This window comes from Suncus etruscus, chromosome 7 (assembly GCF_024139225.1).
Source record: "Suncus etruscus isolate mSunEtr1 chromosome 7, mSunEtr1.pri.cur, whole genome shotgun sequence".
In the NCBI taxonomy this organism is placed as follows: domain Eukaryota; kingdom Metazoa; phylum Chordata; class Mammalia; order Eulipotyphla; family Soricidae; genus Suncus; species Suncus etruscus.
In genome coordinates, this window is record NC_064854.1 from 97,509,110 (window position 1) to 97,533,823 (window position 24,714).

A 24,714-nucleotide genomic window follows, 5' to 3' on the forward strand; every position below is an offset into this window, starting at 1 on the left:
AGAAAAAGTATGCAGAGCTTTGCTGGACTAATCACAACATGTATGGCCTTTTGGAGCCTACAGCTAATAGTTTGTTACCTCTCCAAGTCTAAGTTTGTGAAACCAAGACAATATGATTACCCACCTCCTAAAGTACATAATGATATTGTGAAGACAAAGAGTCCGGCCCTTCAAGGGAACTTAATAAGAGGGACCATGATAGCTATTTTCCTCCCTAGGTTACTCTGTTCTTGTTAGTAAAATGTTGGTCCTGTTTCATCTGTTTAGCAGACAGCTGAGGGTCTCTGCTCCAGGTCCTATATAGACATTAGAGTCCAAGAGATGTGCAAATGAAGTTGCCTGTCTGTTTGAGAGCTGATGTTCTAGTGGGGGAGGCATGATACAAAGAAGGGAGAGGCCGGGTGCGCTGGAAGACTCCCTGCAGAAAGTGCCAAGTGAGGACACCCTCAGAGGCAAGACATGTGTTCTGTGAGATGAGCAGCCTTAAAATGAGTGTAGGTATAGGTGGAAGCTTTGTCTACAAGTGGCAGGGACTTTTGGGAGGCCATGGCATCAGCAACAGAAGGGGAGAAAGAAACACGAAAAGTTTGACTCAGGTGGTTCGAATCCCGGTGTCCCATATGGTCCCCTGTGCCTGCCAGGAGCTATTTCTGAGCAGACAGCCAGGAGTAACCCCTGAGCACCGCCAGGTGTGGCCCAAAAACCAAAAAAAAAAAAAAAAAAAAAAAAAAGAAAGAAAAGTTTGACTCAGGGCTGTGCTACGCCCACAAGGGCATGACAGTGACTCATTTCTAAGCCTGAATGAGGGGAATTGGGGAACAGAAGACTAGAGGACCCCTGGATGGAACAGTCAAGTCAGGGCCAGAGAGGAAACTCTTCTGAGCAATAGCATGTGAACAGGGCATGTTCATCTGAAGCCTTTTGCCAGTTATTTGTGCAGTCACCTGTGGCCGTAGAGAGTCCTCAGGCCTGGACACCAGCATCTCCTTGCCACAGGGATCCCAAGGCATAGTCAGTCCCTGAAAAGTCTGAGAGTGCCTTTGGTGCCCAATGGGGAGGGATCATGCCTATGGTGACTTCTGTTCTTGTCCTTCTCTCCTTCACATCTCTCCTGGGCACTCCTGAAGATAAAGGTACTCCATATGTCAGTGTGTATTCACACCCCACACATCATTGTGCATGTGTGTGTATTTGTGTGTGTGCTTGGAATAGGTGTCCCAAGGCCTGTTATGTCAGGGTTGAGTAGTGTGAGATGTAGACATTGAAGGATATGGGGAGGAATCCTAGGCTTCTGTGGGAAGTTCTGGCTGGCTACCTTTTACAAAGGGGTTATTTGGGGAGATGTGTCCTGGAGTAGTTGAGGAGTGACCCCAAAATTGTAATCACATCTTCTTCTGGGTTAGATTCTAGAGGCCACGCCCCTTCTTGAGTCATTTGGTAATGCCAAAACGGTCAGAAATGACAACTCCAGCCGCTTTGGGAAGTTCATGGAGATCTTTCTGGAAGGGTGAGTGAGACAGCTGAGGGGCTTCTAGAAGCATCACTGCCCATTTCTTGACTCAGAGAAAACAGCATCCCTCTGACCTCTTGAGCTGACTGCTTGACCTTCCAGGGGTGTGATCTCTGGTGCCATAACCTCCCAGTACCTTCTGGAGAAGTCTAGGATCGTGTTTCAGGTGAGTCAGGCCCTCCTGGGCCCTGCAGAAGACTGGGCTTCTCTAGTATCTGTGGAAGAGTGGGCCTGGTGGCTGAGGTCATGAGCAGGTTTGTGTCTGAGCATGGGGCCTGCTACCTCCCTCCCAATATAACCACATTAGAACTCAAAGCTCTAAGCTCACCTTGAGCTTTGGCTACACTGGGGCTTGGGCACCTACTATTCCTGACATCTAGACCACTCTTCCCTGCACTCCTGCAGGTCCAAATCCCTTACCTTGGAAGGTTGCTTCAATGGGTAAAGCACAAGGTGTGAGGGCCCGGAGAGATAGCACAGCGGCGTTTGCCTTGCAAGCAGCCGATCCAGAACCTAAGGTGTTTGGTTTGAATCCCGGTATCCCATATGGTCCCCCGTGCCTGCCAGGAGCTATTTCTGAGCAGACAGCCAGGAGTAACCCCTGAGCACCGCCGGATGTGACCCAAAAACCAAAAAAAACAAAAACAAAAAAAAAGCACAAGGTGTGGGCACATGTGTGAGTCTGAATTTGCTCCCCCTGCATAGCATATCTCACAGAACACCGTCAGCTATAACCCTGGAGGCTGGAAGCACGGCACACCACAAGCAGCCCTGTTTCTCAGGCCTGAGTACTGAAGCAGATCCCGCTTCACCAGATGGAGCATGGGCAGTGGTGACCCCTACAAACCCAAAACAAACCACAAACAATAAGAAGCATCCTCATCTTTTACAGGCCTTGTCTGAAACACAAGCAGCTCAGGGAAGTGATTTCATTTAGAAACACAGCCCAACTTCCTTTGGGGACCCACTCCCTGTGCTGCTCATTTTTTCCTTGTGCCACTGCACCAGCAGATGGATTTTCTTTCACACTATTTTACTGAGCGCTTTACTGCCCGAGCTAGCAGAGGGCTTCATGAGACCTAGGGCTTTCTCTGCCTTGCTTCGTGCTGTGTGCCATGACCCACGCATGTCTGAGAAAGGCCTCTTGTGTTTTTCCAAACCCAGTAAAATCCAGCTCAGAGTCCCTCCTGGACAGTGTCCCAGGGCTTCTGCAATCCAGCCCATACTCCTAGCTATTGTCAGACTAGGGCAACTCATCACAGATCTCACCTGCAGCCTTTATGTGTGTTTGTATTTATGAGCATACCTGGGCATGTGTATCTATCTGGGGTCATGAAGGTTGGAGTCTCCCTTCTGTGACCCACTCACTCTATAGGCCAAGAATGAGAGGAACTACCACATTTTCTACGAGCTGCTAGCTGGCTTGCCTGCCCAGCTCCGGCAGGCTTTTAGCCTGCAGGAGGCTGAAACCTACTACTATCTGAACCAGGTAAGCTTTAACAGGTGTCTGAAGGCCTAGTCTTGTGCTCAGTCAACTGGTGGGCTGAGAGAGCTGAGTTATGGTGACTTAAAGGCCAGAGAAGATCACAGCTTTGAGTTTGGATTTAAGGCATCTTGTCACAAGGTGACAGGTGTCTGGTATCCAAAACAAGAGAAAGGATTACCTTTCTTCTCCAGAGAGAGAAGTGAGCTCTTCTCTGGAGACTTGAATAAAGCTAAGCAGCCTAGAGCTCCTGAACATCCCTCAGTTTCCTCCTATATAATGTGGGGTATTCTAGGACCTCTGTGGGGGTACATAATTAGGAATAAATGAGGACAGGTACATGGACACTTAACACAGAGCAGCAGGTTCGGGTAGAAGAATGGAACAAGAGCTGGAGTGGCCAGTTAGGGATCCTGGGTCAGGATCCTGGCTAATACCCCTTGTCTCCTTGTCTCTGACCTCTGTCCTCATCCAGGGAGGGAACTGTGAGATCTCTGGGAAGAGTGATGCTGATGACTTCCGACGGCTCCTGGCAGCCATGGAGGTACTAGGCTTCAGTGGGGAGGACCAGGACAGCATCTTTCGCATCCTGGCCTCCATTCTGCACCTGGGCAATGTATACTTCGAAAAATATGAGGTATGAGCACACCAGAGCCCACTAGGGTGCCACCATCCTGAATACATGCATATTTCCAGAGGCTCAAGACCACTTCTATCTTTCTGCTTCCCGATCCTCTGTTCTTTTCCACACACACATACCCTCCTTTTTTGTCTTGTCTTTCTCCTTGTTGACAAATGAGAACTCTTTATGGATATTAGGGAAATCAGCCCTTGAACTCTAAAATGTATCCAAAAATATTTTGGTTACTATTTATATTTTGATTTTTTTTACAGGTATGTGGGTTTTGTGTTGTTGGATTTTGTTGTTTTCTTTTTTTTTTTTTTCTTTCCGGTGCATGGGGCCATACCTGGCAATGCTCAGGAGTTACTTCTGGCTCTGTGCATAGAAATTACTCCTAGAGATGCTCATGGGACCATATGGGATACCCAGCTCAGCCAAGTGCAAGACAAGCACCCTACCTGCTATACTATCTCTACAGCCCAGGTTTATGGGCTTTCTGAGTGGTGGCAGTAGTAATCAATTTTCATGCAAATTTAAAACATTTTTTTTATGGTTGGAGGGACCATATCTGATGGGACTCAGGGTATTCTTAATTGTGCTGAGAGCTCACTCCTGGAAGTGCTCAGGGGACCAGGTGGTGCTGGGGTTGAAACTCAGCCTCGGGGCCAGTGAGGTGGTGCTAGAGGTAAGGTGTCTGCCTTGCAAGCGCTAGGCAAGGAAGGACCCCGGTTCGATCCCCGGTGTCCCATATGGTCCCCCCAAGCCAGGGACAATTTCTGAGCACTTAGCCAGGAGTAACCCCTGAGCATCAAATGGGTGTGGCCCAAAAAACCAAAAAAAAAAGAAACAGCCTCATGAATGAAAAGCTTGTACTCAGCCCTCAGCCCATTGACCTCTCTCTCTCTCCAACCTATCAAAAGTTTTTAGGCACTTATCATTTTTGGTATAAATCATAGGCTTGATAATTTCTAGAGAGACCTATTTCAAATTATAGCATACATCTTTAATTTAGTAAAAACTTTTTTTTGGTTTTGTGCATTCTTTTTAGCATTTAAATCCATGATCTATCAAGAAGTTAACCTAGTAAAGTAATAAGGTAGGAGTATAGTTTCTTTCCCACCCTCCCATGGTTATTCAATTATACTATTCCCCCAATTTACTGCATAGTTATCAAGTATTGAATTTCTATATGTAGTTTGGCTTACCTCAAAATTTTCTATTGTGCTTCCTTTATCTATTTCTATTTATTTATGTCTATCATAAATAGGTATTTATGTCTACTTATGTCTATCACTGCACTGTCTTAAGTATTGACTTAAAATGTCTTACCCCATGCATTACTTCATTTTAAAATTTCCTGCATATTATATCTTGTTTATTTATATATTTTGGAGTTTATGTGTTGTTATTTTGGTTTTGGAGTTATACCGAGCAGTGTTTATAGCTTCTTGCTCTGCACTCAGGGATCCTTCCTAAGGGCTCGGGAACTATACTGGGTGCTGGATATTCTTTCCATTCCAGGGCCTAAACCCCAGCATAGTACTTAAGGAATTGTTCTTGCTAGGACTGGTGGATCATGCAGAAGCCAGCATACAAAGCACATGTTCTAATCCTTTGAGCGCTCTCTCTCTCTCTCTCTGGCCCTTTTATAGTTTTTTGAAATGTGAATTTTAGGGATAGAGTGAAAGTATAACTGGTAAGGTGTTTGCCTGCCTTGTAAGTGCCTCACCCAGATTCATCCTATATGGTCCGCCAAGCACTGCCAGGAGTGATTTCCTAGTGCAAATCCAGGTGTGTGGCCCAAAAATAAATAATAAAATAAAATATGAACTTTAATGTTTTAAAATGTGAACTCAGTTTATCTAGCTCAAAACCCATGGTGTTGGTGTATTTGCATAGACAGGTGCCCAGGAGGTTGCCTCGGTGGTGAGCGCCCGTGAGATCCAGGCTGTTGCAGAACTGCTGCAGATCTCCCCTGAGGGTCTGCAGAAGGCCATCACCTTCAAAGTGACTGTGAGTCCTGCATACTCAGCATCTCATGGCTATGCTTCCAGCCAGCACCAAATAGACCTGTTCAGTGCCCCACCCTTTGGAGGCCCCTCTATCCTCTCCATCAGAACCTCAACCCACCTTGGGTTGGGCCCTAGGTTCTAAGAGGTGTTAGGCTCCACATCACCAGCTCTACCTGGAGTGTTCTTTCCCTTTGCTCAAGCATGCCTTCTTCAAGGCCCAGTGCACATAGCACCCCCACTTCATCCAGAGAGTGTCCAAGGATGAGGGTGCCCTGCACCACTCTCAGTATCCTTTATACCATCTCTCTATACCCCACTGTCCCATCCTCTTGGAGCTCCCTGGGGGGGAGGTCCATGTTGCTGCCACTGAAAAGCCATGACTTTTCCCAGGAGACAATTCGAGAGAAGATCTTCACCCCCTTGACTGTGGAGAGTGCTGTGGATGCCCGGTGAGGCTACAACCTTCCTGACTGAGCCCTCAGACCCTCCAGGATCCCCCACTGTGTCCTATATACCCCTTTCTCTACTATAGGGATGCTATTGCCAAGGTCTTGTATGCTTTGCTGTTCAGCTGGCTCATCACCAGGGTCAATGCCCTGGTGTCCCCACAACAGGAAACGCTATCCATTGCCATCCTGGACATCTATGGTTTTGAGGTGGGACTATGTGTGTGAATGAGGGAGGGAGGACCCAAGCTAACCACCCTCAGATATCTGCCTACACATGCCCTGTTATCCAGTCAGGAGCCTCTCCCTGGTTACCATCTCCCATGTCTCCCATCCTTCCTTCACTGTGTTCCTCAGATTCTCAAATGACTTGGACTAGGCAATGCCAGAAACACAACAGAAGACCAGGTCTGGGTCCTGCAAGTGGGGAACATCCAAGTGAGGGGCAGACACTGATAAACAAATATATTCAGGACCATGACAGAAACAGCCTGGTGTTAGAGGGGTCTTCTTTTAAGTTGGTCATCCCAATTTCAAAAAAAAAAAAAAGAGAGAGAGAGAAAGAACAGCTAATATCTATAGAACACCTATTATATGGCAGATTTTGTTCTTAGAGCTTTATTAATTTCTCCTTACACCCTATGAGAAATTGTCTACTCTCCCCCTTTCTCCTGGAGAAACTAAGATACAAAGTGTAGAACATTGAAATTCAGGTAGAAATTCCAGCGCCTGGGTCTTTAGCCAGTACCTTTGCTGCCATTTTTTAGACCTGGATTTTGGACTTGATTGCCTGTGTGAAAGTGGAAGGTTCTGAGCAGCGGGGGAGAGGGACTTCAGATTTCTGTTTCTTTTATCCTTGTTTTTGTTTTCAGAGGTGTTCAGGGGCTACTCCAAGTTTTATACTTGTGGTTCACTCCTGACAGTGCTCAAGAGACCATGTAGTACCAGAGATTTAATCTGGGGCTCCCAGATGCAAAACAAGGTCCACTGGCCCTCCAAACTATTGCTACAGCTCCTCCAGTTTTGTTTGTTTGGCTGGTGCCAGGCATAGAATTCTGGGTTTCCATAGGCAAGACAAGAACCCTGTCACTGACCACATCCGGGAGGCCCTCATTTTCTGAAGTTGCAGCCATGGAAGAAAGGGAAAGCACTGGACGATGGGCAGGGTTGTTGGGTGCTTATTCATGACCTACTGAGCAAGGAAGACCAGGCCTAGCCTTATGTTATCCCACCATCTCCTGCAGGATCTGAGCTTCAATAGTTTTGAGCAGCTGTGCATCAACTATGCAAATGAGAATCTTCAATACCTTTTTAACAAGATTGTCTTCCAGGAGGAGCAGGTGAGCAGCTTGCTGGTGGCTCTCCTTAAATACAGATAAGGCAGGGCCGGAGTGAACATAGTGCTAGGGCGTTTGCTTGCATGTGACCAACCAGGGACATACCCAGGTTCGATCCCTGGGATACCATATGGTCCCCTGAGCCTGCCAAAAATGATTTCTGAGCGCAGAGCCAGGAGTAACCCCTGAGCGCCACCAGGTGTGCTCTCCTCCAAAAAAAAAAAAAAGAAAAGAAAAGAAAAGAAAAGAAAAGAAAAACAGACAAGGCTCTCCTGGGTCTTTAAGGACAAATCTGAGGTATTCAAGTGAGGGGCTTGAACATCTGAGGTGTGGCATGCGGAGTAGAGAGAGCATATCTTGGGCAGTTCTCCTTACCCTCTGCAGGGCTGTCCCCAGTGGAGGAAGGAACAGTGCTAGTATAATCATGCTAGGGCACGGGGCCGGAACAGTGGCACAGAGGTAGGGTGTTTGCCTTGCACGTGGCTGACCTGGGACTAACCACAGTTCTATCCATGGGCATCTCATATGGTTTGCAAGCCAGGAGTGATTTCTGAGCGCATAGCCAGGAGTAACCCCCGAGCGTCACCAGGTGTGGCCCAAAAACCAAAAAAATCATGCTAGAGCACAAGCTTTCTGTGCCAGGAGGTGGTCTGCCTCTGGCCATGTCCCTCTGGGGGATCTAAGAGGCTGGGCAAATGGCTCTGGAAGTGTCTGGGAGGCTGAGCTCCTGCTGCCTGTAGGAGGAGTACATCCGGGAACAGATTGACTGGCGTGAGATCATCTTTGCTGACAACCAGCCTTGCATCAACCTTATCTCACTGAAGCCCTATGGCATCCTGCGCATCCTGGATGACCAATGCTGCTTCCCACAGGTGACCTGCAAGCCCTGTGAGCCTGGTAACTCACTCAGCACCTTTGATCCTCAGGGATCGTTATACCTGCATCCTCTGTCTGGAGCCAGGGGCTTGGAAGAACACCTCTTCCTCCAGGCCAGAGATGATTGGGAGCTGTATTGGGCAAGGACAATCAGAAAACACCATCATATATGAGTTCTGATCATGGGAGGGCAGGATGTGGTACATAGGATTAGAGAGCAAAGGTTGGAGAGGTAGTAGCTGGCCAACAAGATGCTTGTCTTTAAGGAGCCCTGGAGGCCTCCTCATCCTAAGTGTTGAGCAAATAAGGTACACGATGATATGTTTCTCTTTGATGCTGACTAGGGACCAGAGTCAGGATTAGAGAATTTGCCATGGAAACAGGAGTAGAGGACCAAGTCTCCCAACCTTCCTTCTACTGATCCTCCTTTGACTTCAGGCCACAGACCATACATTTCTGCAAAAGTGCCACTACCACCACGGCGCCAACCCACTGTACTCCAAACCCAAGATGCCTCTTCCTGAGTTCACAATCAAGCACTACGCAGGCAAAGTCACCTACCAGGTAAGGCCAAAAGGACCTGTTCCTGCTGAGGGCTTCGTGTCACCCACTGATTGGAGACACAGGAACCTGAACATGTAAACCCGCCTCCACTTTTTTTTTTTTTTTTGGTTTTTGGGCCACACCCGGCAGTGCTCAGGGGTTACTCCTGGCTGTCTGCTCAGAAATAGCTCCTGGCAGGCACGGGGGACCATATGGGATGTCGGGATTTGAACCAACCACCTTAGGTCCTGCATCGGCTGCTTGCAGGGCAAACACCGCTGTGCTATCTCTCCGGCCCTTTGTTTGTTTTAGGGCCATACTCGGTGGTGCTCAGGGGTTACTCCTGGTTCATGCGCTCAGAAATTATTCCTGCCAGAGGCCAGAGTAATAGCGCAGCAGTAGGGCATTTGCCTTGCATGCAGCTGATTAGGATGGACCTCAATTTGATCCCAGGCATCCCATATGGTCCCCCAAGCCAGGAGTAAAGATTTCTAAGTGCATAGCCAGGAGTAACCCCTGAGCATCACCGAGTGTGGCACAAAAACAAGAAAATAAAACAAAAGATAAGAAATTACTCCTGGCAGGCTCAGGGGACCTATGGGATGGTGAAGATTGAATTCGGTAGGTTGCATGCAAGCCAAACGCCCTACCCACTGTGCTATCACTCTAGCCCCTGCCTTCACTTCTGACCTTGCTAGGGTGACCTTGGCTAAAATTGCCTTGCCTCTCTGAGCCTCAATTTCCTAATCTGGAAAATGTAGATAATAATAATAATAATACAAATCTCTGGGCCAAAGAGGTAGTATACAGGTAAGGTATTAACTTGCACACAGCCAACCGGGTCAACCTATAGAACCCCATTTGGTTCCCGGGATACTTCCAGGAGTTATTCTTGAGCTTAGAGACAGGAGTAACACCTGAGCACCACCAACAATGATAAATACAAAATAACAATGGTACTCATATTGAGGGGTGATTTAAATCAAGTTTAGGGCTAAGCCTGGCTTAATAGAAGGAAGCAAAATCACTGTTCTTTGAGACACATTCCTGCCCTGCAAGTATCTATGCCTCTTGTCTTGGACTGGACTTCACTTTCTTCTTCTGTAGAATGGGCATAAGACTGGATGGACACCAGTGTCCTCTGAAGAGGGGACCAGAATCCAGACTGGCTAATGGTCTCTTCCTTAAGAGTAGGAATAGTTGGGATGGAGGGCCCAATCCCTGCCAGCATATGAGTTTCCCACTGTTCCCCCACAACAGGTGCATAAGTTCCTAGACAAGAACCATGATCAGGTGCGCCAGGACGTGCTGGACCTATTTGTGCGGAGCCGGACACGGGTGAATGAGCCTCACCTCCTGCTACTTTTTGGGTCACCAGAACACCCAGGCCACAGTCAGGCCCTCCGCCATTTCCTTACTCCCACCACTGCTGCTGGCCCACTGCAGCCCTCACCAGCCCTGGCCCTATACCTACCCTTGACGGTGTCAGCCTTGGTTGGTTGGTCTCTGTCCCTGTCTCCTCACCAGAATATCCTCCCTACACCTCTCTGAGCCCTGACCATCACTGCTGACCTCTTTTCTGGTATCCCAGAACCTTCCCCAGCTCTAAATTGGAGGAGGGTTTGGGGGCTTGATTTGGAGTCCTTGGGCTGTGGGAGACTCCACAGCTCAGTCTAGTCACCCAGAACAAAGCACAAGCCTGGGTTGCATCCCCTATACCTTGCATAATCCCCTCTTCCATAAAATGAGGACTCTGGATCCATGAGGTGTAAGCTGGGAGGACAGAGAGGCCTTGCAGAAAGAACAGATCGGTTTGAGGGTCTCATTTTCTCCCTTGAATGGGAGGCCTGACTCCTTTTGTTCTTTCTCCCCCTTTTTCTTCCCCTCACCTCTGTGTGCTTGACCAACTGCCTACTGCCTACTGCCTGCCCCTGCCCAGGTGGTGGCACACCTCTTCTCCAGCCATGCCCCACAGGCTGCCCCTCAGCGCTTGGGCAAGAGCAGCTCTGTCACCCGACTCTACAAGGCACACACAGTAGCTGCCAAGTTCCAGCAGTCACTTCTGGATCTGGTGGAAAAGATGGAGCGGTGGGTGTGGCTGATTCCACTCGAGTCTGTCACTTGTGACAATTAGCTAGTGTGCACCTTTCTGCCCTAAGGCCTTACACTGCCCTCCTACCATTCCCCAGGTGTAACCCCCTGTTCATGCGTTGCCTGAAGCCCAACCACAAGAAGGTAAATGACAGTGGAGGCCCCTTTGAGAATCATCTTCCTCCCCAGGCTGTGCTACTTTGAGCGAGTGGTTCTGCCTCTCTGGAGCTCCACCTGCCCAGCCCAGTGGATTCCGTTCACAGTTGGCAGTGCCCTCGATGCAGGGTTGGACCAGTGTGCTCATCTTGGTACTTCCTGCAGGAGCCAGGCCTCTTTGAGTCTGATGTGGTCATGGCACAGCTGCGTTATTCAGGGGTACTGGAGACCGTGCGGATCCGCAAGGAAGGCTTCCCAGTGCGGCTGCCTTTCCAGCAGTTCATCGACAGGTACCTGCATCGGTGGTTTCTGGCCTCCACAGACCCTTACTCAGCCATTCTTCCAGGGCCCCAGGAATACAACCCAGGCAGAACAGGGTTCACTGTACATACAGGACCACTACATGCAGCTGGAGGGTGGCAGACATGATTGTCATTCTGCAGTGCTCTATTTTTACTTTAAGTGAGAATAGACGCCGAAGGACTGCTCTGAATGGCTGTAATGAGTTACCAGCAGGTGGCAGTAAAATGTCTTAGTCTACCATTTATTTTCTGACACATTTTAGTCTGCTTTTTTTTTTTTAATTTCAAAGTGTCAAAGATTTATTTACAAAGATTCATTGTTGTACAGAAAGTGGAAATGCTGCTACAATCTCAGGGTAATGTAGGCACAGTTGATCAGCTCCCCAATCACAGCTAATCATGCTACAAATTTTACATAAAAATCTGGGGCCGATGGGGCCAGAGAGATAGCACGGAGGAAGGCGTTTGCCTTGCGTGCAGAAGGTTGGTGGTTTGAATCCCAGTATCCCATATGATCCCCCGAGCCTTCCAGGAGCGATTTCTGAGCCTACAGCCAGGAGTAACCCCTGAGTGCTGCTGGGTGTGACCCAAAAAAACAAACAAACAAAAAAAAAAAAATCTGGGGCCGGAGCAGTGGTGCAAGTGGTAATGCCTTGCCCGAGCTAGCCTAGGATGAATCGCGGTTTGATCCCCCGGCATCCCATATGGTCCTCCAAATTCGGAGCGATTTCTGAGCACTTAGCCAGGAGTAACCCGAGCATCACCGGGTGTGACCCAAAACTCGAAAGCCAAAAACCAAAAATAAATAAATAAATAAATAAATAACAATACTTGTTCACGGGACCATATGGGGAGCTGGGAATCAAACCTCTAGCTGAATATGGAATCTCCAAGAGGGACAACACTGAGGAAGGTATAATGTCATAGTATTTATTCTTTGGCTCTTTGGGTGAGTGAGAGTCTGTTTTGTTTGTTTGTTTGTTTGTCTTATCACAGCAGTCTTTCAAAAACACAAACAAGGTACTTTCACAATTCGACCAATACCCAGTAGTTCTTTTTTCTTGCCTTTTATTTGGGTTCTTTGTTGGTGTTGTTGTTTTGTTTGGGGGCCATACCCGGCGGTGGCACTCAGGGATTACTCCAGCTCTTCATTCAGATGCTCCTGGTCAGCTCAGGGGACCACATGGGATGCCAAGGATTGAACCTGGGTCCATCCAGGGTCAGCAGCATATAAGGCAAACACCCTACTACTGTGCTATTGCTCCAGCCCCTTATTTGGGTTCTTTTTTTTTTTTGGTTTTTGGTTTTTGGTTTTTGGGTCACACCCGGTGGTGCTCAGGGGTTACTCCTGGCTCTATGCTCAGAAATCGCTCCTGGCAGGCTCGGAGGACCATATGGGATACCAGGATTTAAACCATCATCCTTCTGCATGTAAGGCAAATGCCTTACCTCCATGCTATCTCTCCAGCCCTCTTATGTGGGTTCTTAACCTTCTTCTTCATCATCTATTCTTCTCTTCCTCTTTTCACTGTTCTCATCTTTTCCTCCATCCTCTTCATCTTTCTCAGCTTCTTCAGCTTCTTCAAAATCTTCTTCTCCACCAACTTCATCTCCATCCACTTCTACAGCTTTGATTTCATCCTCTTCCTCGTCAAACTCTTCCTCCTTTTTATCCTTTTATTTTTGTTTTTGGGCCACATCAGGGGATTCTCAGGGATTACTCCTGGCTCTAGACATAGGAATCCTGCCAGGCTTAGGTAACCATATTGGATGCTGAGGATCTCTATGGTCCTTTTCCTCACCATATTTATTCTTTGTCCTTCCTTTTTTTTTTTGTTTTGGGGCCACATCTAGTGGTGCTTAGGGGTCACTCCTGGCTCTATACTCAGGAATTACCTCTGGCAGTGTTCAGGGGACCATATGGGGAGCTGGGAATCAAACCTGTTCAGCTGTGTACAAAGCAAGCACCCTTACCTGCTGTACTATCTCTCTGGCTCCATATTCTCCCTATCTTTTTTTTTTTTTTTTTTTTTTTGGTTTTTGGGCCACACCTGGCGGTGCTCAGGGGTTACTCCTGGCTGTCTGCTCAGAAATAGCTCCTGGCAGGCACGGGGGACCATATGGGATACCGGGATTCGAACCAATCACCTTTGGTCCTGGATCGGCTGCTTGCAAGGCAAACACCACTGTGCTATCTCTCCGGGCCCCATATTCTCCCTATCTTTTCCTTCTTCCTCATCTGCATTAACCTTGTCATATGGTCATTGGTCTGTTCTGGCCTTTGTCAGATCCAAAAGCTCTGACTCCTCAGAGGCTTGCTCATGAAGAGTTTTTTCCTGATTTGAATTGCTGTGGATATACCCAGTGCTTTTAGCCAGATCTATGAAAGACAGAACTCTGGAGCTCTGGGTCTAGCAGGTTCCTCAGCTCCAGGCCTATTCTGGATCCTTACAGATATCGCTGTCTGGTGGCCCTCAAGCATGACCTGCCTGCCAGTGGGGACCTGTGTGTGTCGGTGTTGAGTCGCCTGTGCACGGTCATGCCAAATATGTACCGTGTTGGCATCAGCAAGGTGAGGTCCAGCCCACACTTAGCACCTGAGGCCCCAAGTTCTGACCCCCAGGAAAACAGAAGGGCCCAAGCTAACCTCCTGTGGTATCTGCCTCCTCCCTTTAGCTGTTCCTGAAGGAGCACTTGCACCAGCTGCTGGAGAGCATGAGGGAGCACGTCTTGAACCTGGCTGCCCTCACGCTGCAGCGCTGCCTCCGAGGCTTCTTTATCCATAGGCGCTTTCGCTCCCTGCGTCGCAAGATCATCCTGCTGCAGAGCAGGGCCCGAGGCTACCTGGCTAGGTGTGCTGCAGCAGGACTTCCTGGGACCCTGGGGCTGATTGGGAGGTGCCAAGCCTGAACCATAGAGTGTGCTCCTTGTTCCCACAAGCGTGCAAGACAAGCATGAGGGACTATACAAAAGGGACTGTTGCTTTTTTGGCTCTGATTTAGAACATCCCTCCTGCCTCTCCCCTGAGGATGGGGAATCTGCCCAAATCTATTCGCCTTCAAAGAGCCCTATGCCTTATTTCTAGGACAGTCTGATGATAACTAAATGGAAAATACACAGGAAATGTGGTTTTGGTTTTGTGGAGGTTCCCTCGTTAGAATTACCACATGTCCTAGAGGGGGTCATATCACTGCCCCTTCCTAAACTCCAGTCTGTGTTAAAGGACCCCAGAGTAAGATGGAAACATTGGTTGACTCTCCTCTAACCCCAGTCCCACAACCTTGAAGACTTCTAATCCTTAAATCTTTCCTCTCTCCACTGAGGACTCCTTTCCCCCTTCTCCAGGCAACGGTACCAGCAGATGAGGAGGAGCCTGGTGAGGTTCCGGTCCCTAGTGCACACTTATGTAAGCCACCGGCGTTACCTCAAGGTACAGCCCACCCCTCACCCTCAGAGCTACTAGGCTCTGTCCTACCTGGGTTGAGGGAGGTGGGGGGGCATTTAAAACCTGGGAGGAGACTGTTGGCCTCAGAATCCAATTCAAATCCCTGTTCTGCCACTCACTAACAGTGTGACTATTGCTCCTCTGAGCCTTTCATCATCTCTGTCTGTGTTAGCAGAGACTCAATGGGCAGAAAGGAGCTGGGGCCACTGTTGAGCCTTTTTTTTTTTTTTTTTGGTTTTTGGGCCACGCTTGGGGGACCATATGGGACACCGGGATTCGAACCAATCACCTTTGGTCCTGGATCACCTGCTTGCAAGGCAAACGCCGCTGTGCTATCTCTCCGGGCCCCACTGTTGAGCCTTTAGTGATAGGACACCCTGAGAATCTGCTGTCTGAATAAACTGAATAGGGCTTGCTTGTCATTTTTGGCAGTCTCACTCAGCCCTTTAGACCAACCACCAGGAGAGCAAATGTAGCCCCCAAAGCTTTGAAGAATTGCAGGACTCTCCTTGAAATAATTTCAGAGCTCTGGTGTATGCAGAAATGAGATTTTCCTCACAAATCTCTCAGCTGCTCTTGGAAACCAAGCTTTCTCTCTCTCTCTCTCTCTCTCTCTCTCTCTCTCTCTCTCTCTCTCTCTCTCCTCTTTCTCTCTCTCCCTCCCTCCTTTCCTCCCTCCCTCTCCTTTCGTTCTTTCCTTTCTTTCTCCCTCCATCACCCTTCCCACCCTCCAGAGGCTTTGCTCTTTCAGCCCCTTGCTTTCTGTTTCTCCCTTGCCATCTTTCACTTTGTCTGCCCTGTCTCTGGTCATCACTGAGGTGGGGGTTGCTTTTCAGCCAGCAGGCATATTGACCCATGCTCCTTGTGCTGGCCTGCTTTGTGAGCTGGTCTCACCTGGTCCTGCCAGCACTCTGCCCATATTCCCTGCCTTGACCACCTGCTCTCCTGCAGTTGAGGGCAAAATGGTGGCTCTGGATGGAGGAAGTGGGTACAGGTCTGGATAACAGGAAGGATTCAGGTGAGGAATCAGTCGGTGGGGGTTGTGGCAATTCTGCCTCTCACTCTGCCCTGCCCCTCTAGGAACTGAACAAGCGGGAGGTGGTGTCTGTGGGACACCTGCAAGTCCCAGCTGAGCTGGCCAGGCTCTTGAGAGCAGCAGCAGGTAGGTCAGCTGGTAGGTTGAGGAAGGGGCAGCAATCCTGGGAGCCAGTCACCTCCTGTCCTCCCTCTCTGCAGGCACTAGGCTGGCTCAGGGGCCCCAGGTATGCCCTGTACGAACTCCACGACTTCAGACTGAGCCCCGTGTTACACTGCCCCTGGATATCAACAACTACTCCATGGTCAAGTTTGTCCGATGCCACTTCAAGGTAATCACTGAGTCTGAACAGCACTGGGCAGTGAGCCAGGTTCTAACCTGTCAGAATCCACAGTTCACATGGGATCAGGTCTTTGCCCTTCAGTGGCTAATTAAGGGGAGGATGGGGATGCCCAGGGAACTGGGATAACAGTCAGCAGCTCTCTGGGGTTCATTCATGAAGTGGCTTTTTGCCAACATCTCTGAAAAACTTTCAGAAAAATACCAGTTAGTGAGACTCAAGGCATCTTCCCTGAGATGATCTGTTGCCTTCCAGGTAGGGCAACATTATTGTTGCCTATTAAGGGTCAATATCAGCCCTTCTCTCAGACTCAATATTCCCATCTGCAGTTAAAGACAGACAGGACCCATCACCTCTCACCAAGAATGCCCTCAGCTGACAGGGCAGGTGCGTGTGTATCCAACCCTGTCTCCATGTACATATCTGTGCCTATAGGAACCTGCTTTTGGGATGCTGACAGTGCCACTGAGATCACCCCTCACACAGCTGCCCATTGAACACCATCCAGAGGCCTTGAGCATCTTCAAGCTGGTATGGGTCTGCACTAGCCTTTTAATTGTGTAGTCCCTTGCCCTGTCTTTTGAACTCCACTATTAGTCCCCTTCTTCCTGGAAGGTGAGCCGGTTGGTGGGGTTCCAGCTCTGCTTTGTGCTGACCTCTGTGCCAGGGGCCCCTTTCTTCTAGCAGCTTTCTTTTTCCTTAAAATTATTTTTGGCTTCCACATATAGAAAAATTCCTATATGTGGATGTACCTGGAATCTATTATGTTGAGTGAAATAAGTCAGAGGGAGAGAGAGATAGACACAGAATAGTCTCATTCATCTATGGGTTTGTTTTTTTTTGTTTTTTTTGTTTTTTTTTTTTTGGTTTTTGGGCCACACCCATTTGACGCTCAGGGGTTACTCCTGGCTATATGCTCAGAAATCGCCCCTGGCTTGGGGGGACCATATGGGACGCCGGGGGATCGAACCGCGGTCCTTCCTTGGCTAGCGCTTGCAAGGCAGACACCTTACCTCCAGCGCCACCTACCCGGCCCCTCATCTATGGGTTTTAAGAAAATTTAAGGATATTATTGTAATGATGCCCAAAGACAATAGAGATAAGGACTAGAAGGACCGGCTCACAAAGTGGTGAGTGCAGTTACGGAAATAACTACACTAACAACTATCATGACAATCTAGATGAATGAGACAAGTAAAATGCCTGTCTTGAATGCAGGGAGGGGTTGGGAAGGAGGAGGGGGCATTGTTGGTGGGAGTGTTGCACTGAAGGAGGGTGTTCTGTTTATGACTGAAGCCCAACTACAATTATGCTTGTAGTCATTGTGCTTAAATAAAGATTTTATTTAAAAAATAATTAACAAAAAAATATTTTTTTGGCTTTTTGGGTTAAAATCTGGCAGTGCTCAGGACTTACTCTGGGCTCTGCTCAGGGATAACACATGGCAGGCAGGTCTTGAGGGATTATATGCAGTGCTGGGGATTGATTCCAGGTGCCACAAGTTGAATTCCAACAAAAAGGGCCTCTCTGGAACTTTCCAGAGGTGCCAAGAATAGATCCAGATCCTCTTCAGGGCTTCCTAGTCAGAAAGGGAGGGCAAAGCAGACTTGACCAGAAGCCACCAGCATGGGCAGAAGGAGGTACAGTGTCTGAGGAGTCCATAGGGCACCCCTTATCAAGCAATGTGCATGAGCAGAGAGAAGGGCTTCCTATAGGAGGTGATGTTGTACCTGAATAGAAGGGAAGGGATATGCCAGCGAGGGCAAATAGGAAGACACTAAAAGGAGATAGATGTGAGCCCAACAGAGGAAAGAGCAAAGGTGATGGAGTTAGGAATTCCCATTCTAGTCACTGCATCTCAACCTGGGTGAGTCACTCCTATTATTTACTTTAGGATATCCTCAGCACTCTCCCTTCTCTCTTGAATATCCCCGTCTCTTCCCTCCTCATGATCCCTAGATTAAAAACTTTTACTTCAATAAAATTAAAATACAGAGATCTTGATTGAGAGATAGATCCAAACGCAGATTTCATCCCAAGGGACTGAGAAGGTCAAGGGAAATGCCTCTGCAGGAGAGAACTGGTCAGATGTGAGTTACAAAGTTCCATCTGGGTCTGGATGGAGCAGGATCTGAGGTGGCAGTTGGAGCCCAGAGCTGTGGGGAGGGGCTTGCAGCTGTGTAGAGACTTCTGCGTTTCCTGAGTAGCTTCTCAGAGCTTCCTGAGCAGAGTCCATAAATATTCTGTTATATTTTGTTTTTGTTTTATTTTGGAGCCACACCTGGAAACAATCAGGGGATTACTGCTAGCTCTACCCTCTGGAATCACTCCTGGTCAGGTTCAGGGGACCATTTGGGGTGATAAGAATCAAAGTCAGGGGACCGGAGAGATAGCACAGCCGCGTTTGCCTTGCAAGCAGCCGATCCAGGACCAAAGGTGGTTGGTTCGAATCCTGGTGTCCCATATGGTCCCCCGTGCCTGCCAGGAGCTATTTCTGAGAAGACAGCCAGGAGTAACCCCTGAGCAACACCGGGTGTGGCCCAAAAACAAAAACAAAAAACAAAACAAAACAAAAAAAAAAGAATCAAAGTCAGGTCAGCTGTATGCATGGCAAGTTCCTGATATTCCATTCTATTTCTTTGGCCAGTACTCTAGAGCTTGTCATTCCTTGCAGTTAGGGGGAGCTGCTCTGGCAGTCGTATAAACATGGGAGCTTGATATAAGAAGGTACATATTAGAAGTGGCATATTTGGGGAGGGTACCTGGCAGGAACTTTCTGAGAATCTTTCTGTGGCCCAGATTCTACGTTTCATGGGTGACCCCCACCTGTATGGCGTCCAGGAGATTGTCTTTGGGAACTACATTGTGCAGAAGGGACTGGCAGTGCCTGAGCTGCGGGATGAGATCCTGGCACAACTGGCCAACCAAGTGTGGCACAACCCCAGCGCCCACAATGCCGAGCGGGGCTGGCTCCTGCTGGCCGTATGTCTCAGTGGCTTTGCACCTTCCTCACGCCTCAACAAGTACCTTCTAAAGTGAGTGGATCTGGTGACCAGGGCCTGAGGACAGGGACTGGGACTAGGGTAGGGTATTAAAGGGTAGGTTGGAAGCAGAGAGCATGATCAGGCTCATCTCCACTAGGGCATGGCTATACTGAGGAGGGGTGGCAGGGGTGGAACTGGATAGTCTGCATGGGGGACTCTAGACTCTGAGGGGAGCAGGACCAGAAGGTAGGGAATTGGAAAAAGATACTTATTTCTCACATGGAGGTAGGGCAGTTAGGAGCATGGACTCTGGACTCATGCATTCTAGATTCAAATTCTAGCTTTTTAGTCTCCCTGATCCTGTTTCTTCCCTATGAAATAGGAATAGTAAGACATCTGCTTTGTAGTCTGTTGGCATGATAAACCTGCAAAAACATGGGAAATGGTAAGAGTTGAGATGGGTGTGTGATTGGTACTAAGTGACTGTGGCCATCTCCAGTCCCTGATGATGCTTGTGTCTTTCTACTGTGATTTGTAAAGGAAGAACTCAAGCAGGCCCAGGTTTGAATCTTAGTTGGGGCCTGCTCGGTGATCTGGGGTCATCACTATACCTTTCTGAACCTATTTTACTTTTGAATTAGAGATAGTCCTATAATTCCCTGTGCAGTTACTCTGAGTTACAGAGGTCTATCAGGCTTCCCCTGGACCTCAGGCAGGAGGGATCCTGTTTGATTGGCCAGTTTGTGAATTGTGACAGCCATAGCAGCAGAATAGGGCCACTCTCTGCCTGGGTAAAGTGTCTCCAGGATCTTTCTCTCAGCCACTGCAAACCTTCTATGTTGCTGCTCCTAACCTGGCCCAGAGGCACATAAAAGAGGCTTGGGGAGTCTCTGTTCCATCCCCAGACTTGCTGATCCTGCAACGAGTTGAACCCTCACAGCCATGTCTTGTATATATGAGAATGTGGAGGTGGGTTAAGCAAGGTTGAATTATCTAGGAGTTCTGGGGGAAGGAAGAAGAATCCTTTCCATTTAGATTCTAGTTCATACCATGCTGTGTTTTAGTCAGCTTAAATCATTCCTTGGTCTATCCTTGGATGTCTGTGCTGGCTGGAGACTCCTGGATTAACCTGGGGCTCTAACCTGGAACTCTGCACTTTCCTAGAACATCTTCAACATCATCCTAGAACTCTGGGTTGTTGTTTTTTTGTTTGTTTATTTGTTTTTTGGTGTGTATGGTGGTTTTTGGTTTTGGTTTTGAGGAAAGGGCAATGGTGCTGGGTCCACTAGGGCTACAGATGGTAGTAGGTCCTGCCATGCTCAGGAGCCATGCAATGCTAGGGACTGAACCCAGAGCCCTTTTCATATACTCTGATATATGCTCCAGCCCTTTTTATTTTTATTTTATTTTATTTTATTGTTTTTGGGCCACACCCGGCGGTGCTCAGGGGTTACTCCTGGCTGTCTGCTCAGAAATAGTTCCTGGCAGGCATGGGGACCCTATGGGACACCGGGATTCGAACCAACCACCTTTGGTCCTGGATCGGCTGCTTGCAAGGCAAACGCCGCTGTGCTATTTCTCTGGCTCCTCTATTTTTATTTTTATTTTTTTCTCTATTTTTATTTTTTTGGTGGGTGTTGGGAAGTGTTCCACAACCAGTTTTGCTCAGTGCTTACTCCTGGATCTATGCTCAGGAATCACTTCTAGTGGTACTCAGGAGACCTTACATGTGGCGGAGATTGAACTGGGTCTTCTGCATGGAAGGCAAGTGCCTTAACCTCATGCTGCTGCCTCTGCAGCTCAAAATGATATTCTAGTTTGTATTCCTTTTTTCATTATTTACTTATGTATTTATTTGTTGGGGGCCATACCCTGTAGTGCTCAAGGGATAATGTGCCAGGGATTGAAATGGCATCGGCTGTATGCAAGATAAGCACCTTAACCCCTATACTTCCTCTCTGGCCATTTTCATGTTCCATTCTCCTAGAAACCTGGGTATAACTTGAAATACTTCCAAGCTAAACTAGGGCCTTTTCAACCTCCCTTTAGAGTTCTAAGTGTTAAAAACTCCCATCTGGGATAGCCTGGAAGCCTTTATCCTAGTTCTGACTCCTTCACCTCAGGTTTGTGTCTGATTACGGGCCCAAGGGCTTCCAGGCTGTGTGTCAGCACCGCCTCATGCAGGCCATGGGGCGAACTCAGCAACAGGGCTGTGGCGCTGCCCGCACCTTCCCTCCGACCCAGCTTGAGTGGATAGCAATCCAGGAAAAGGCCAACATGGTGCTGGATGTGGGCTGTTTCAGTGGTGAGTAACCTCCCCCCATGCTCCTCTCCCTGCTCCCTTGAGAATGGCAGCCATTGTCAGCCACCCTGGCAGCTACCTGGGTAGTTGGCATGCCCATAGAATATGGTGTTGGAGAGGGGTCAGCTGTCGTGAGAGGCCGGACCTGGCATGAGAGGGAGGCTGGAACTGTGAGCATATGGAGGCAGCACCTGAAGGAGGCAGGCAGAAGGCCGTGGGGCACCTGCAGATACTGCCCAACTGAACCAGCACCTACTGCTCCCCAGGTGACCAATTCTCCTGCCAGGTGCACTCCTGGAGCTCGGGGGAAGAGGTGGCTGGAGACATACTGAGGCACAGGTGAACTCTTGTAGTGTCCACCCAGCACACCCTGTGCCCCTTTGGAATGAGGGAGGGCAGGAGGTGCCATGGGCTCCCCAGGGCTCCAGTCTGCTCATAGTTGGGATCTGACCCCTCTCCCAGGGTTTCCCCCTGTGGCACCTACTGTGGCTCATTTTCACTCCTCTGTATGCTGTCACCAGGGGACTGGCAGATGGATGGCGGGGCTGGACAGTGGCCATGAAGAATGGGGTGCAGTGGGCAGAGCTGGGGGGCCACGACTACGTGCTAGATCTGGTGTCAGACCTGGAGCTGCTCCGGGACTTCCCAAGACAGAAGTCCTACTTCACTGTGGGTGCAGAAGGGCCCATGAGCAGCAGGGGGGGCCCCGGCGGGTAAGCTTCTCACCCCCATCCCCACCCCTTGCAATTATAGGGACTGCTGAACTTCAGCTTCAGGCTCTCCAGCGGTTGGGACTCACCAAAGGGGCTTTCAAAGAGGGAGCCCCCAGTTCCAGGGCACAGAGGAATTGTGGGTGGTTCTGAGAGGACTTTGGATTCTTTGGGGCAGATACTCACATTCTCCTTCTCCACAGGGTGTTTGGAAACAGTTGGGACTCGGAGGAGGACATGCCCACTAGGCCCCAAGCCCCAGGGCATGTGACCAAAGGGGCTGACTTGGACGGGTACTACAGTCACGGCGAAAGCGGTATGTGTAGGGGTTCTGAGGCCCAGAGAGGGGTAGCTGTCTCTGAGGGGACTGCAGAAGACAGGGGTCAGAGGGAAGAAAGAACCTGACTTCCATGTGTCCCTTCCTCTGCCAGACTCCAGAAACCTTGGGGAGCCACCTGTGCCCCAGAAGGGACTAGATGGCTACTTGGACAGCCTCTTCGACCCTGTGCTCTCCTGCGGGGATGCGGTACTGAGGGGTGTTGGCAGGACCCTTATGCTCTGATCACACCACCCAGAGGCAATGTGGGGTCCCTCTGCTAGGTCAGAGGCAGGTCTTACCAGCCTCTGCTGGGTCGTGGAAGGTGCTGAGCAGAGATGTCCCAGAAGACCCACCCCTACAAGTTCAGGTCCTCGTCCCCCTGAAATGAGGGAGCTGTAGCCCTAGGGTGTCCCTCTGCACTCCAGAAAACTCCAGGAGTCCCCACAGAACATTGCATGCAACCCCAAGTAGGAAGAGCCCAATTTTGAGCCTCTGTCTACACCCCTAAAAGGGGTGGGTGGGGAACCCTTGCGGCTGTGGGATGATGGAAAGGGCTAGGCACAGGCTCACACTCAGCCTGTGGGACCCTCCCCCCAAGGAGTGTTGGGTGTCGGGTACCCGTTGCCCTGGAACCTCAGGCATTCAGCACCAAGATGGTCACTTGAGCCACCTGCTGCCCAGGACCTGGAGAAGCCGACAGCCATTGCTTACCGCATGAAGGGGGGAGGCGAACCTAATGAAGGCGGCAGCAGCAGCACTGAAGACAACCCAAGGAGACCCCCAGAACTAAAGCCAAAGCCAAGTCAGTGTCAGGCGGGGAGGCGGGTGAAAGATTGGGTGCTTGGGCAAGGATCCAGGGCATCTGCTGGAGTGGAGGCAGCTGCAGACGTGAGGGTGGGGGGACGGGTGTGTGCATCTGAAACCTCATCCTTTGACCTCCTCCCACTGCACCGCCAGTCCCAGGTCTGGATGCGTCCACGCTGGCTCTGCAGCAAGCCTTCATCCACAAACAGGCTATGCTGCTGGTGAGTCCCAGAGCTGTGGGAGGTATGCCCAAGCCTGGGCCACTGCTTATACCTTCCATTTCCCAGGCCCAGGAGATGACCCTGCAGGCCATGGCACTCCAGCAGCAGCCTCTGAATCCTGCCCCCAAACTTTTACCCCCAGAGGTGAGCTCTGTGCTACACCAGGGTAGCCGTGCTCCTCTTTGAGCTAGCAGCCTGTGGCATTTCCTGGACAGACAGGAGGTCCCTGTGAACAGATGTGAGTGTCTTAAGAAGTCCACCGTCTTCTTCACAGAGACCTTTACCTGTGGAGGCACAGATGAAGTTTGTGGGAAGTGGGCCCCCTGCCAAACCCGTGCTGCTGCGTACTGCTCCACAGTCTGTGGCCCCAGCCCCGTTGGCCAAGGCCTCCAGGCCCACCACTAAGCCTGTGGCTGCCCCCATTCTACTGCAGGATCAAGCTTTCCCAGAATCCAGTGAGAGATCTCCCTGAGCCTGCACACTTCACAGGATGGGTCTGGAGCGTGGTGCTATCCCCAGGGCCTAACCCTGTCCCCCTCCTGTCTGCCACAGCCTGCCCCTCCCCAGATCTGGTCCGGTATTCAACACTCAACTCGGAGCATTTCCCACAGCCCACACAACAGATCAAGAATATTGTAAGACAGTGCCAGCAGCCGCCACGGAAAGGCCGGTCTGAGGCCCTCAGGTCAGCTCTGTCCCACCATGCCAGCATCTCACTCCCACCCTCACCACTAGACCAGTACCACTACCAGGCGAGTACCATGTACCAGGGTAATGGTCAGCCATTAGGGACTGAGTCTGGACTTGCTGCTGTTTTCACAGACAGTACAGAGGAGCCCTCACCCACAAGAGGCAGAAGCTGCTGCTCTCTGAGTGTGTTGGGTGACCCTGGGCATGCCTGGATCCTCTCTGGGTTTTCTTTTGTGAAGGTGGGAGGTAAAGGAAGAAGTTTCCTAAGAGAGGAACTTATGACTGGGGAGAGGAGACTCAGTGTCCAACTCCTGCAGGAAGGACGGTGGGAGGATGTTTGTGAAGCGGCCAGACCCCCATGAGGAAGCCCTGATGATTCTGAAGGGGCAGATGAGCCACCAGGTACCATCCTCCAGCACCCAGGTGAGGGTTTGGGTCTGGAAGCAAAGGCCAAATGGAGCCTCTGGGGGAAATCATAGACCATC

At 49.7% G+C, this 24,714-nt stretch overlaps 1 protein-coding gene across 1 annotated transcript in view; it reads left to right on the forward strand.

The window, feature by feature from the left end:
• MYO15A (myosin XVA) overlaps nucleotides 1-24,714 on the forward strand; it is a 59,218-nt gene that overhangs the window by 9,179 nt on the left and 25,325 nt on the right. Inside the window, exons 7-39 of the mRNA XM_049777665.1 lie at nucleotides 1,128-1,133; nucleotides 1,404-1,507; nucleotides 1,613-1,676; nucleotides 2,886-2,999; nucleotides 3,469-3,630; nucleotides 5,515-5,628; nucleotides 6,018-6,076; nucleotides 6,160-6,283; nucleotides 7,318-7,413; nucleotides 8,151-8,282; nucleotides 8,725-8,850; nucleotides 10,090-10,167; nucleotides 10,769-10,917; nucleotides 11,019-11,064; nucleotides 11,242-11,366; nucleotides 13,833-13,950; nucleotides 14,055-14,230; nucleotides 14,724-14,808; nucleotides 15,904-15,985; nucleotides 16,060-16,190; nucleotides 16,635-16,730; nucleotides 18,999-19,234; nucleotides 21,307-21,488; nucleotides 21,752-21,824; nucleotides 22,007-22,198; nucleotides 22,399-22,577; nucleotides 22,627-22,721; nucleotides 23,196-23,316; nucleotides 23,472-23,539; nucleotides 23,606-23,683; nucleotides 23,814-23,994; nucleotides 24,092-24,224; nucleotides 24,547-24,652. Coding sequence (XP_049633622.1) covers nucleotides 1,128-1,133; nucleotides 1,404-1,507; nucleotides 1,613-1,676; nucleotides 2,886-2,999; nucleotides 3,469-3,630; nucleotides 5,515-5,628; nucleotides 6,018-6,076; nucleotides 6,160-6,283; nucleotides 7,318-7,413; nucleotides 8,151-8,282; nucleotides 8,725-8,850; nucleotides 10,090-10,167; nucleotides 10,769-10,917; nucleotides 11,019-11,064; nucleotides 11,242-11,366; nucleotides 13,833-13,950; nucleotides 14,055-14,230; nucleotides 14,724-14,808; nucleotides 15,904-15,985; nucleotides 16,060-16,190; nucleotides 16,635-16,730; nucleotides 18,999-19,234; nucleotides 21,307-21,488; nucleotides 21,752-21,824; nucleotides 22,007-22,198; nucleotides 22,399-22,577; nucleotides 22,627-22,721; nucleotides 23,196-23,316; nucleotides 23,472-23,539; nucleotides 23,606-23,683; nucleotides 23,814-23,994; nucleotides 24,092-24,224; nucleotides 24,547-24,652 — 3,831 coding nt within the window. The remainder of the gene's footprint in view (nucleotides 1-1,127; nucleotides 1,134-1,403; nucleotides 1,508-1,612; nucleotides 1,677-2,885; nucleotides 3,000-3,468; nucleotides 3,631-5,514; nucleotides 5,629-6,017; nucleotides 6,077-6,159; nucleotides 6,284-7,317; nucleotides 7,414-8,150; nucleotides 8,283-8,724; nucleotides 8,851-10,089; nucleotides 10,168-10,768; nucleotides 10,918-11,018; nucleotides 11,065-11,241; nucleotides 11,367-13,832; nucleotides 13,951-14,054; nucleotides 14,231-14,723; nucleotides 14,809-15,903; nucleotides 15,986-16,059; nucleotides 16,191-16,634; nucleotides 16,731-18,998; nucleotides 19,235-21,306; nucleotides 21,489-21,751; nucleotides 21,825-22,006; nucleotides 22,199-22,398; nucleotides 22,578-22,626; nucleotides 22,722-23,195; nucleotides 23,317-23,471; nucleotides 23,540-23,605; nucleotides 23,684-23,813; nucleotides 23,995-24,091; nucleotides 24,225-24,546; nucleotides 24,653-24,714) is intronic.